General features: G+C 39.7%; 1 protein-coding gene across 1 annotated transcript in view; it reads left to right on the forward strand.

The window, feature by feature from the left end:
• Positions 1-13,670, forward strand: part of SLC35B4 (solute carrier family 35 member B4) — a 57,866-nt gene that overhangs the window by 21,273 nt on the left and 22,923 nt on the right. The window contains exons 3-9 of the mRNA XM_022580762.3: positions 2,526-2,628; positions 3,804-3,853; positions 6,197-6,278; positions 6,498-6,558; positions 8,134-8,243; positions 9,580-9,655; positions 13,040-13,115. Coding sequence (XP_022436470.1) covers positions 2,526-2,628; positions 3,804-3,853; positions 6,197-6,278; positions 6,498-6,558; positions 8,134-8,243; positions 9,580-9,655; positions 13,040-13,115 — 558 coding nt within the window. The remainder of the gene's footprint in view (positions 1-2,525; positions 2,629-3,803; positions 3,854-6,196; positions 6,279-6,497; positions 6,559-8,133; positions 8,244-9,579; positions 9,656-13,039; positions 13,116-13,670) is intronic.

Below are 13,670 nucleotides of genomic sequence, written 5' to 3' on the forward strand. Positions count from 1 at the left end.
AAACAGGGCAGATCTTATAACGAACAGTGTATTGAAAACAGCATTCTTGTTGTGAGAGACTTGAAATCAAAGTGTATTTTTTTTTTTTTTTTTTTTTTTTTTGCGGTACGCGGACCTCTCACTGTTGTGGCCTCTCCCGTTGTGGAGCACAGGCTCCGGATGCGCAGGCTCAGCGGCCATGGCTCACGGGCCCAGCCGCTCCGCGGCATGTGGGATCTTCCCGGAGCGGGGCACGAACCCGTGTCCCCTGCATCGGCAGGCGGACTCTCAATCACTGTGCCACCAGGGAAGCCCTCAAGGTGTATTTTTTAAATTTAATTTAATTTTATATTGGGGTATAGTTGATTTGCAATGTATTAGTTTCAGGTGTACAGCAAAGTGATTCAGTTATACATATATCCATTCCTTTTCAGATTCTTTTCCTGTATAGGTTATTACAGAATACTGAGTAGAGTTCCCCATGCTGTACAATAGGTCCTTGTTGTTAAATTAAAAGGCGGAACCACACACACTCCAAGTGTGATCCATCCAGTTGTATTTAGTAGGATAGTGTCACTTAATCCCTTCGAGAGGGACGTTCTGGCGTGAATGCATCCAAGGACTGGCTAAGATTCATTGGTGTTATTCTGCAGCCTTCCTGAGTAGCCCGCTGTAGAAAATCTGGCTGAATTTTGTCACTAATATTGCATTTTTAAATATCCCAAGGTGATGCTAAATATTCTGAATACTTTCCCTTCCCCCATTGGCTTTAGTATCTGCATAAAACTTTCTGCTCCCAAGACCAGCATTTATATCAGAGTAGGAACCCCAGCATTTTTTGATTCCTCTGGTCCTTTCCCTCCTCCTTCCACTATTTCTTTCTTCTCTGGCTGCCACTAGCATAGTTCAGGAACGTTTTCACTCTCACCATGACTTTTATAGTAATAGCCTGGTTGGCTGACCTCCTGCCTATCACCTCTTCATCCCTCCATTTCAGCTTCCTACCATTGTATCACGACACCCACTCCACATGCACTCAGGTCACCGTTAGATTCAAAGTGAAGCCCAAACTCCCTAACCTGCCCTTGGAGGCTCCCCATGAACCTGCCCTAACAACCATGCTCCCATGTGTGCAATTCGTGCCGCCTATTTTATTTTCTATCTGGGAAGACGTAATCAAAATCTTGCTCATGTCATTCATCCCCATGAGCGATTTCTAGGCAATACTATGTAGGCAGTGATGTGGAATAGTTGGAATTAATTATCCTGAAAGAACTTGATGACCTCTGTCTCCAGATGGCATCTGTTCAAGACTGAACTAGGAAAATTGGGCAAGAAAGCTTGTGAAATCACCAGTAGTATATTATTTATAAGCTGTGAAGTAGTTCTCACCAGTAACTTTGCATGTGTGTATTACTGTGTTCTGCATTCATTGTAAAGCTCTTCAGACTTTCCAGACTGTGTTCTTTTAGCCCTGGTGTGCACGGGCAGATAGCCCCCTACCTCACCAGGAACGCAAAATTGGTTCTTGTCAGGGAAGATAACTTGAGACTCACTGCTGTCACCTTCTCCAGATGTGCAAAGGTGAAAAGGATGGGGATCTGTGCTCAAAGACTTTCGACAATTCCTGAAGAATGTGGAACCACTTATTCACCTTTGCCCTGCATTCTTTAGCCATGTACTTCAAATATTATTTTTCCCTTGTTGAATGTATCAGGATGAATCATATGAAATTGCTGATGTTCAATCCCTTTTGACCTGCCAAAAAATGGCCTTTTAAATGGTTTAAGCTGATATGTATGAAAGGCATCTTAAAAATTATGTAATTAATTTATTTATTTATAACTTGTTATTTGTGTTCATCCCTTTATCTTTCTAAATAATTAGAGTTCCTGGATTTCTTTTAGTTTTTGCTTTTTATTATTATTTAAAGACCTATACATTCTCAAAAAACAGGGGCCCTAATTTTAAATACAAATCTATGCAAGTCAAATGATGCCCTCATTAATTTGGAGGCCACTGGTTCAAGGTGGGATAATTTTAACAGTTGCTAGGGTGAAAGTAAGCCTTGACTTAGCACATCTTTTCTTTAGAAACAGTGAAAATTAATAGTATAAACAAGTGTATAGAGGAAATATTTGAGAGAGTTTAACAATTTTTAAGTTCTTTAGAGCTACATGAAAATTATATACAAAGAACTGATACAATAATAAAAATTATCCATTCACTTCAAAAAACCTATTGCTGTCTATCAGGTAACTCTTTTTGAAGCCTCATTTATAGTTGCTGTACATACTAGAAAAATATTAAAATAGTGTTTCTTGGAACACATTCTATAGTTCAAACTTTTTCCACGTTATTCTGGCTTTGTGAAGTATTTTCATATGTACCTGGTGCTTGACTTCACATGGTAATAGTGATACGATCTTTTAATCCAGAGGAAATAAGCACAAGACTTTTTAAACCAAAAATATGTATTTCCTTCTCTACTTGGTTTTCTTGAAATCGTGGCTCCTGTGTGATGAGCTGTCGTCTCTGCCTCTCAGGTACTACGCCATAATGGTGACCATGTTCTTCACCGTCAGCGTGGTCAACAACTACGCCCTGAATCTCAACATCGCCATGCCCCTGCACATGATATTTAGATCTGTAAGTCTGCCGGCTCATGTGAACATGTTCTTCTGGAAAATGCAGCAAAGTGGGTCCATTAAACACATGACAAAAGTAGAAAGGGCCTGTAAGGAGTAAAGTCTAGGGTGTAAGACTAGGTCTCATGGATGGATAAGCAGAGGCTGGCTTTCATCTGAGAAGTAGGGCAAAAAAATATGAAAGTGGGTGGTTTACTTTTATTTATCAGAGGTCTTACAGGCGATTAATAAAAGGAAAGTTAAAATTTCCCTGGATAACAGATTTTACCTTTAATTTTCTTCATCTGGTTGGTTTTATATTCGTTCTTGCTATGAATGTTATTTAACTTATTTCTCATCACTCTTTGTTTCTTCCATGAAATTACGTTGACTTCTAGTACATGATATAGATACTTCTCTTTTCTGATTTGTTTTGAAAATAGAGACTTCAGATAATTACATAAAAGGAAATTCTTGATGAAGGTAGGGTTTCTCCCAAAGCAGCAGAGGTTTTCATCTTTGCCTCATGCATGGTGGGAGAGCTAGTTTGTATATAAATAAGAACAGAGTGTTCCCAGAAGAACAGGAAAGAAACTCGAGGGAATATAGTTAGGATCGCAGAAGAATGCAAAATACGTAAAAATTGGAATTATAACTTTTCTGTGTGGCCTGAGATTTTTGTGAAATGGAATGTGCTGTCCCTAAAGCAACTTTCCAGAGGTGATTATAATGACTAAGATGACCTTCAGAGCATTGATCACAGAATAGACTTTCAGTAGACACTTGCTGATTGATTGACAACTTTCCAGACAAGAGACAGATCCCTGCACAACTTCATTCAGTCAAACTGGGCGAGGAGAAGCTTGTTAAAGGCTCCTATAAATCAGATGGGAAATTTGACAAAAATACGTCTATAACATACTTCATTCCTGCTAGCCCAGCTTCAGCTTTGACCCCTTATTGAGAATTGATCATTTTTATTCTCATTGTCAACTTTAAAATGTTGTATTATTTTACGTGTAGATTGTTATGGTTTGTAACTTCTGCCATCCTAGCAACATGGTGTACCTCACTGATCATTCATCCTAACCTCCTCCTTTCCAGCTGTTTCCCCCACCTTGCCCCTGTTCATACTTATCTTGAATTGTGTTATCTCCTTTCCCTAGTGCACTAAAACTCTGTTGTCTCTTTTCACAGGGTTCTCTAATTGCCAACATGATTCTAGGAATTATCATTTTGAAGAAAAGGTAAACAATACTCTTTTATATTTTGTGTACAGGAAGGATAAGCTGAGCCCCAGCCATAAGCTCATCTGGATTCCTTTTCTCATAGTGATGATAAGTTTGTGCTTGGCCATCTGCCTTGTTTCTTAGGTCTGTCTGTGACAGTGGTGCTCATTCCCGAGGCAGTGGACCAGGTGAGAGGCCCCACCTGTGGCTTTGGAGCAGCATATTCTCTGTGTAGAATTAATAAACTCCTGTCATCGTTGAATCTTTAGTACCATACTAATCTACGAAGCCAATTGCTCTAGAACTTCACTGTCCCACGTGGTCACCACTGGCTACATGTGACTATTTACATTTAATTTTAAATATTAAAAAGTAAATAAAATTAAGTATATAGCTTCTCCATCTCACTAGTCACGTTTTAAGTGCTCAGCAGCCACACGTGGCTAGTGGTGACCGCCTTGGAGAGCCCAGATGTGGGGCGTTGCCAGCTTCCCTGGAGTTCTGTGGGACAGTGCTGTCCTAGGAAGCATACAACATAATGAGCTAAGAAATAATCATACGTATTATAAAGAAAATTGCTAACAAAGGCCCAAGTGGCCAAACAAGATGCGATAAAAAGTTTCAGGACCGTTCTTTGTAACTGTCACCAGTGGCTCTCTCTGGGTACGGCTGGGAAATATCAGAAGTATCTGGGATGCTGTTGCCAAGCATTTGTCTCTCACCTTCATTCGGAGCCTCACTCCCAGGGAGGAGAGGTGTGGAGCAGAGACAGCCCGTGCAGTCTGGAACACTTCTCAGGGGGAAGTTCATCCTCACTGTTGAGACCAAAATCGTGCAAGTTGGTGCCTGCTTTTCAATGTATTCAGTACCCAGCCCGAAGTATTAAAACTCTCCGTACCAGCTTGGAAAGTAGCTGTCAATTCAGTGTGGGAAGCTAGAGTTTTTAAGTAATAAGGGCTGTGTCATGAAAAGGCTCCTTATCACGAGCTCTTTGTCTCCTGAGGCTTATGTATTCCCCAGATAAGCACCATTGTAGTTGATTTCTTTTCTAGGTTCTCTCTATTCAGGCACACAGAGGTAATGGTCAGGTTCATTATCTTTGAAGGGACCCCTGTGCTTCTTGGTAATGTAAAGGTCACATTGGGACAGACCCGTGGTCTTTCCAACCTTTGATTTTGGCGCATAGCAGGGATACAAAAGAACTTATTATAAAAGGAATGTATTCTCCTGACATACCCCAAATGTCAGGGGGCCTTAAACATTGCAGTTTTCCTTAAGAGCTTGTTTTTAGTCTGTCATCTGGAATCTCTCTAAGTCTTTTTTGACTCTCTCCAGTCTGTATCCCCCAGAGAACAGGAATTTCCCTAAGCTAACTGTCTAATATCATGGTTTAGTAATTCTCTCCTTTTGTTTATCTTGAGTAGCACCCGTCAAGTTTATAGTGTGTTCCCTTTTCCAGGATTTGAAGACCAAATCTATATTCACCTTAACCATGCCCTTCATTATTGTTTAGGCCTGAATTTGAGACCTCCCTGTCTGATCTTTGCAGACTGGAGAGTTCCCTTACGTTTCTGTCTGCCCGCAGCAGCGCCTGTGTCCTCGCCCACCCCTCTTCTCTAGCGTGGTGCACTTGGCCCCTTGCTCTGCCCCGCAGCCAGTTCCGTTGGCCATTTTCTGAGGCGCTGTGACCAGAACTATACAAAGTATTTGAGTAGAAAACTTCAGATGTAAGGTTTTAACTTCTTTTCATTCCTGTCTGAGGCCTTTTGCTTTATCACCAAGAGCCTGAGAGGGACGTTAATTGATACTATTTTAGTTAATGTGAAATGCCACTCTTATTACTGCTAATAGTCCTATTAGTTTCATATTACTTGCTTTATCCAACTATGCCAACATTTCAAAACAATATTTAAGAGACGTAAAGACAGTGCCCTCCCCTGCTGCTTGTCCCTGATATTCCTTCCGCCCTTCCTCTCATGCTGTGTCTCTTCACACTCAGGTCTGGGCCCCAGAAGCCAGGGAAAGCAACAGGCACCCCTTAAGATCTAGCAGGCTTTCATCTGGACTCGAGAGCAGGATGGGCTGTCATGTCTGGTCTGTCTTTGTTTTCTGATGAAACAATCTATTGGTGCACAAACTATGGGAAACAAACTGTCTTAAACACCACCAGAAAGGGCACTGTTTAGAAACTAGTCGGCATCCTGATTCTTTTCATGCACAGACTTACGTGGACTCTGCTGGGAAGTGCTCCCCTTGATTGTGTTTTGGTGACTTGTACTCTCATGAACCATCTGACTGTCAACGTCATGTGGAAATTTGTATCTGTGCTTTCCTGAGGTGCTCTTTTTCTTATTTTTGCAGATACAGTGTATTCAAATATGCCTCCATTGCCCTGGTGTCTGTGGGGATATTTATTTGCACTTTCATGTCAGCAAAGCAGGTGGTAAGAATCTGTTCACAAATGATTTCTATTCACTACTTGCCTTGGGGGCCCAGGTACTTATTAATGATATAATAAATGTAAGTGCTCATGTAATACAAGGATTTAAATCTCTGAAAGAGAAGAGTAGAGGGAAATGGGTAACATAAATATTTCCCTTGTATTGAGGCCCCTTGAATGTAGTTCTGGTCTCTGTACCTTTTATTTTTTCTTGTTTCCTAGACTTCCCAGTCCAGCTCGAGTGAGAATGATGGATTCCAGGCATTTGCATGGTGGTTTCTAGGCAAGTACAGTAATTACAATAAAGCTAATTGCTTCTGCGGTTCTGTTTTCAGAGGTTTCTCCTAAGGGATATGTTTCTTGGCAAGAAGCTTTGGCTAAACAAATTATGCCATAGAAGAGAGAGGCATCTGGGATTATATATCTCTGAACCTTAGTGTTCAAGAAACGAAAAAAAAAAGTCTGTATTCATGGTACCGTGTTCTACAGCATGGATGCTGTTTTGGTTGCCACTGGTGTAGAAAGAAAAGTCTGTGTCTAGTTGCCCATCACACTCTCTGGGAGCAACAGAGTATCATCCATTTCTTTATGATCTGTCTGCTGAGCAGAAGCTTCTACAAAAGGAGGGCACATTACAGCAGTTGAGTCTTTAAATTTCCAAGGGACCCATTTCTAAATCTTAGATTTATTTTCTTCATAAGCTGTTCCACATGGCAATGTTCCCAAACCTGACGGATCATCACAATCTCCTGGGGAGTTTTCAAAAATACAAATATCTCTTTGTTGAATTAATTAAACAACTCCTATAGAGCTTTGCCCTTGCTGTGTATGATAGAGAGGGGAAAGTTAGTGATGGCAATAAGATATTGAGACTGACCAAATGGAAGAAAAGTAGCAATGAAAGAACTATTCTCCTCGCCTCTTGACTTTGAAACTTTATCTCTTTAGATTGTTGTTCTTAACGTAGAAAGCTCTTTATCAGCTATTAGAAAGATACTTTATCCAATAAGAACTTGCAAAAGACATGAACACACAATTCATGGGGATAAAATTAATGTTCAGTAAACTTATGTTCAGCCTTGCTAGTCTAGTAATCAAAGAAATGCAAATTGAAACCAAAATGCAGTACCTTTTAATTTTGGTCTCTTATATTGGCAAGATAATAAATGATTATTCTCATTGCTACTGAGGATGCAGTAAGGCCACCATTTCCATATAAACTGTTTATGGTAAATTGACACAGCCTTTCTGGGAAAAAAAGTAAGCAACCATTTCCATATAAACTGTTTATGGTAAATTGACACAGCCTTTCTGGGAAAAAAAGTATGTGTATGTATTGAGTTTTTAAAATGTCTACAACCTTTGACTCAGTAATCCCCCTTATGAGAGTGTATCCTAAGGAAATAATCAACATTTTGTTTAAAGATTTATGTACTAGGATGTACATTGATTTTAATGATGAAATAATTGGAAGTAATCTAACCATTCTTCTATTACAAGACATTTAAGTATGGTACATCCACATGATAGAATAATATGCAGCCATACTTTTGAAAAAATTTTAATGAATGACTTGAAGGAAAATCCAGGAAAAAGGTCGTGAAGAAAGCAAGATATAAAATTATATATTCATTATGATCCTGTCTCAGCATAAAATATCTACCTAAGTATATATACAGAGAGAGATAGCAAACTGTTTAGGACTGGATGGTAATATTGTGGTTGATTTTTATTTCTTTTTAAATTTTGTACATGTTGCACATTTAGTGTGTAATGTTTGTAGAACTTAATGTTCTTTAAGAAAAGATCTGGAAGTTAGCAAATGCAGGCATCTTGTAACTCGATGTTTGCTTTTTAGGTATTGGGGCACTGACTTTCGCTCTTCTGATGTCAGCAAGGATGGGTATTTTCCAAGAGACTCTGTACAAACAATTTGGGAAACACTACAAGGAGGCTTTGTTTTATAATGTAAGCAGTTTCTTGAACCCAGGGAAGATGAAAATTATTGAGTTGTTATTGTAATGTGTTATTTCAAATGTGATATGTCATCCTTCTGATGTAGTCGAAGGATCAATTTATTATCCAATAAACTGTTTTGGGGCCCACGGACTTTGGCACTTTTAATAGGCTGCCACAGTTCTCTACACGAGGTGATCATTATCAGTCAGTGTGAACAGAACATGTCTGCCAACCAGGAACAACCCCAAGGGACAAGGAACCCAATGTTCCTATAGATGAAATCAAGTTAAAACCACTATGGAAACCTAGAAAGGGAATAGAAGTTTCAGAAACCCCATGCCGAGGAGAATATGTGCGGTCAGGCATTTGGGAGAGTTGGGGAAGATGGGATTTGAGGAGTAAGTCCCTCAGATGGGCTTTATTCTTTTGATGGAGAGTTTAATTAGTTAATTATATACGCTTTCACTTCTTGTTTGAAACTGCTGATCTAGAGCCACCTCCTCTAACTTTCCTCTTTCTCCCCCGTCTTTTCTGTTGAAATAATGCCCGGCTCCTCAAGGTCATGGTGATATCATTGCCTCCAGATTCAGTAATCTCAGGGATTCCTTCCCTGCCAACCGTTTGTACTGAAGTTGCAGACAAGCAACTTGAGACATTTACTTAGAACTAGAGTATGTGGCTGAGAATGTAAAAAATAAAGGAACATTCTGTTTGGTTTCCGTGTTTCTTTTAGCATGGTACCTGGTGTATAGTTAACTGCTTGGTAAATGTTTACTGTGATTCCTTGTTATCGTGGTGGTAGTAGTGGTGGGTTGTTGTCAAGCACCTTATCTTTGCTTACCTATTGTTCCCCCTTCCTCTTCAATCTCTTCTTATTCTTGTCTTCATTTCTTTATCCCTGACTTCATATTGTCCTCCACTCTCTTTTCCCACTAGTTTCCTGAACACCCTAAAATCTGCCTGCACGTTCCATATAATTTTTAAATCCGTTATAGTAAATAGTAAGAATAGTAAAATGTAGCAGATCCTTTGGGCAGAATGACTGTGTGTTTCAATTTTCCATTCCCTTTTGTTGAGGAAAGGATGCTGGCTCTATTTTTTTGTTTTGTGTGTAATGACCATCAGACTTCAAAGGGCAAGAACTGTAATTTGGGGGTTGATATCATGCCCTACAATGTAAGTGGTCAGTAGCACTGGATACTTTTAACTTAATAAATAAGTCTGACTTGCTTTTCTTGATATTGCTTGTTAAACAACTTGTAAAACTTTCAATCAGTGTAAAGATACTCTAATTCTTCTATAATGTTTTTGCATTTAAATTTACATGAAATGTTTCTTCCCCTAGCATGCCCTTCCACTTCCTGGTTTCATCTTCTTGGCTTCTGACATTTATGACCATGCCGTTCTATTCAATAATTCTGGTGAGTTTGGGGTTACCTAGTAGAATTACCTAACAGTTTCAGAGGCAGCGTCTTCATTTTACTCTCGACTTGACCACTGCTTTTTTCATGGTCTTATCGAAATCATCTGTCACCCTGGAAACAGTCCCCATTCCACCTTCCTGGAATATAGTGCCATTAATCAGTGGCTGCAGCGGCAAAAGCCTTTATAGGCACTTCCCAGTCACTGAAGTAAGACAGTATCTTCAGATTTTCTGTTGTGCTGTGGAATTTGTGTTTGCATTTGAATGTGCAATGTATGATGTTCTGAGAATGCAAACAAATAGTAATAATACTGCAGTGACTGGAGCCGTGAGAAGTTGGGCAGCAGTCCAGCTTCTTTACTCCTGTTCTCTGCTGGGAAAGGCAGTCTGCTCACAGATCCAGGCCAAGCTGCCTCTGAGCAAGGAGGAACAAAAATGATGACAGGGCTTTTTCCTAGTTACAGGGCAGATAGGCAACAGGAGTAAACAAAATTAGTTCAAATGTCTACAGTGTAAGTTAGCTATTACTTTTTTTTTTTTTTTTTTTTTGAGGTACGCGGGCCTCTCACTGTTGTGGCCTCTCCTGTTGCGGAGCACAGGCTCCGGACGTGCAGGCTCAGCGGCCATGGCTCACGGGCCTAGCCGCTCCACGGCATGTGGGATCTTCCCGGACCGGGGCACGAACCCGTGTCCCCTGCATCGGCAGGCCGACTCTCAACCACTGCACCACCAGGGAAGCCCCTAGCTATTACTTTTTAAAGGATTTCATAAATTAGCTAATAATTGCCAGTTAACTTCAAATAAATTACTGATATAATCCTATTATCTACTAAAAGACATAGCTTGTTATACAGACAAATGAATACACAAGGAACAAATACACAGTTTTAAAATTAAGTCTTCATGTTGCTCAGACCTAAAATGGTAAGTGTATTTTGTAGAATGACAGTAGGTGCTGAGTAAACATTTGTTTGCTATCTGGTCACAGATTGTGAAGTTGTGACTGTTCTCTGTTTGAGTTTGCAGAATTGCCTGTCCCGTTTGCTTGCAAAAAGTGTGATGGTGGCAATGTGTAAGAAAGTTTTTAAGGCTCTGAATTACTCAATCATTTCTGACTTTTTTTTTTTTTTTTGGCAGCATGCGGGCCTCTCACTGTTGTGGCCTCTCCCGTTGCGGAGCACAGGCTCCGGATGTGCAGGCTCAGCGGCCATGGCCCACGGGCCCAGCTGCTCCGCGGCATGTGGGATCTTCCCAGACCGGGGCACGAACCTGTGTCCCCTGCATTGGCAGGCTGACTCTCAACCACTGCGCCACCAGGGAAGCCCCTGACTTTTTTTTATTGAGGTATAATTGACATACAGCTGATTTTTGATGCAGTGGTTTTTAAGGTCTCTAAGAGTCCCCACATAGCAAAGGGCTATGGAAATAAACACATTATCAAATTCCTTAGGATTGATATTGATTTAGTTACTAGAATGCTCCTTCTAAAAGTCACAGGGATGGGTATTTTTATAAAAAATTTTTTAACGTCTGCTTTCAAAAAATTGAATCTTTAGAATCATTCCTAAGTGTACATTTTTTTCTCTTGCTTAAGTGTCTCAGATGAACGTGTTATCCTGGAATGTTCTAAGGGAACTGTACATCTGTCTAAATACTTTATGTCATGCTGATTGTCTTTCCTCAGCAAATTGATACGGTGAATCTCTGAAGTGATTAAACAGTAATAACATTTGTTAACTTTCTTTTCATTTCAATACTTGCTAAGTGTTTTAAAGACAATAGAATACCAAATTATGGGGATTTCCCACTAGTCCAGACATACAATTTTAATAAATTATTTATATATATGAATTTTTATTTTTCGCAAAAGAAAATTAATGTTCATTTACTAACCAGATCTCAACATCACTTTGTTACACTTTCCTCAGTTATGCTGTATAATTCAAGCCCCACAAACAATTTAGCAATATAAAAAAAACTGACCCTTTGAGGATTACTATGTCCTTATTCTCTGATCTTGGATATTTTATTTCCTCCCACATATTTAGTGTGCAAGTCTCATGATATAAAACTAACATAAGAATGTATTTAAAGGAAGGAAAGTTACAGTTCATCACCCTACACGTGAGCTAATTTCATTTTACCAGTTTCCTTCCTGACTCTATTCGCATACATTCTTACATAGTCGTAATCCTTGTGTAGATATAATTTTATACTTGCTTTTTCACTTTCATTCTGAGTTTTTTATATGACTATATATAATCTTTACGATTTTTTTTTTGTCACGTATATAACGCCTCATCTAATTTGCTTACCTTAGCTTACATAGTCCTTGCTCTATCATTGGACATTTAGATTGACTCAGAGTATTTCCTTATTATAAATATGACTGCAAAATATATAAAACTTTTTTCTTTTGAATTAACTAGGATTAATTCCTAAGAATAAGAAGCAATACTTTTATGGCTCCTTAATACATACTGTGAAATTGATTTTTAAAACAACACCAGGGCTTCCATGGTGGCGCAGTGGTTAAGAGTCCACCTGCCAATGCAGGGGACACGGGTTCGAGCCCTGGTCCGGGAAGATCCCACATGCTGTGGAACAACTAAGCCTGTGCACCACAACTACTGAGCCTGCGCTCTAGAGCCTGCAAGCCATAACTACTGAAGCCTGTGCGCCTAGAGCCCATGCTCCGCAACAAGAGAAGCCACCGCAATGAGAAGCCTGCACACCACAACGAAGAGTAGCCCCCTCTTGCCGCAACTAGAGAGAAAAGCCTGCGCACAGCAACGAAGACCCAACACAGCCAAAAATAAATAAATAAAATAAATAAATTTATAACAAAACAAAAAAAACACCAATTTATACTTTCACCCACTGAATGGCTGCTACTTCCACTACCACCTTGCCAGATTAGGATATTATTTATAAATGTTCAATTGCTAACTTAATAGATATAGAATGGTACAGCCTTGTATAATTTAGAATTCTTTGATTAAGGATTGAACATATTTCCAAATGGCATTTAGTTATGGGTTATATTACATCTTGTGTTAACTGTCAGTTAAGATCATATCATTCTGAAGCTCTCTGTGTTTCACACTCTTTCTCTGTAAAGTGGGGTTCTATTCAGGTGAACGGTAAAGAGTTTTTTTTTAAAGTAAAATAAATTATAATTTGTTTTAAGAAACCAATGTAATGACTCTTGAGGCTGGTGTAGCCTCGAATCAAGGCAAGTAAGTAGTGTATGATCCAAATGTATTTGCAAGAGAAATAACGCTTCTATTTCTGTTATGTTCATCTGTGTTACTTTGTTCAAAAAGATGAAAACATAAGCTGTCGGAAGTGATACAACTCTCTCTCCTCTTAATCTCTGCAGAATTATATCAGGTTCCAGTCGTTGGTGTGATAGTGCCCATCATGTGGTTCTACCTCCTCATGAATGTCATCACCCAGTATCCTTTGCACCCCTCTGCCATATGGCCTTTGCTGTGGTATTTTGGCATAGGAATGTTTATTCCTTTCTTCTAATGGTGCAGTGCCATGAGTTTCGTTTTTGCCTTTGATCTCTTCTGCGGTAAGCAGGAGACAGACAGGCCCATCCAGTGAGCTCCTTTGTTGCGGGAAGAAGGGGGGAAGAGATGCTGGTGGTGTGGAGGGTCAGTAAGTCCCAGGGCACCAGGAAGGAAAAGCTCTGGGTGGAGGTGTAGAAATCAATGGGTAATTAAGGGTTAGTGTATGACAGAAATGTGCTGTGATTTCTACATGGAGTTTTCCAGTGTCCTAGGATGTTTCACAAGCTGCCACAGAATCCTGCAAGAAATTTCAAATTAAGTAAAACCTGATTTTTAAAATGGCTCTTTGGAACCACCGGTAAGTCCATTATAAAAATCATTGAGTCTTTGAAACAATGCAAGAGATTGAGATGGACCTCATTCCTCTGAAGTCACCTCATTCGTTTGCCCTACAGAGTTCTTTTTGGGAGGAGGTGTGATCACCTTTACCGAGAG

Source organism: Delphinapterus leucas, chromosome 9 (assembly GCF_059928025.1).
Source record: "Delphinapterus leucas isolate spDelLeu-1000000601 "Yukka" chromosome 9, BTC_Dleu_Yukka2, whole genome shotgun sequence".
NCBI lineage: Eukaryota > Metazoa > Chordata > Mammalia > Artiodactyla > Monodontidae > Delphinapterus > Delphinapterus leucas.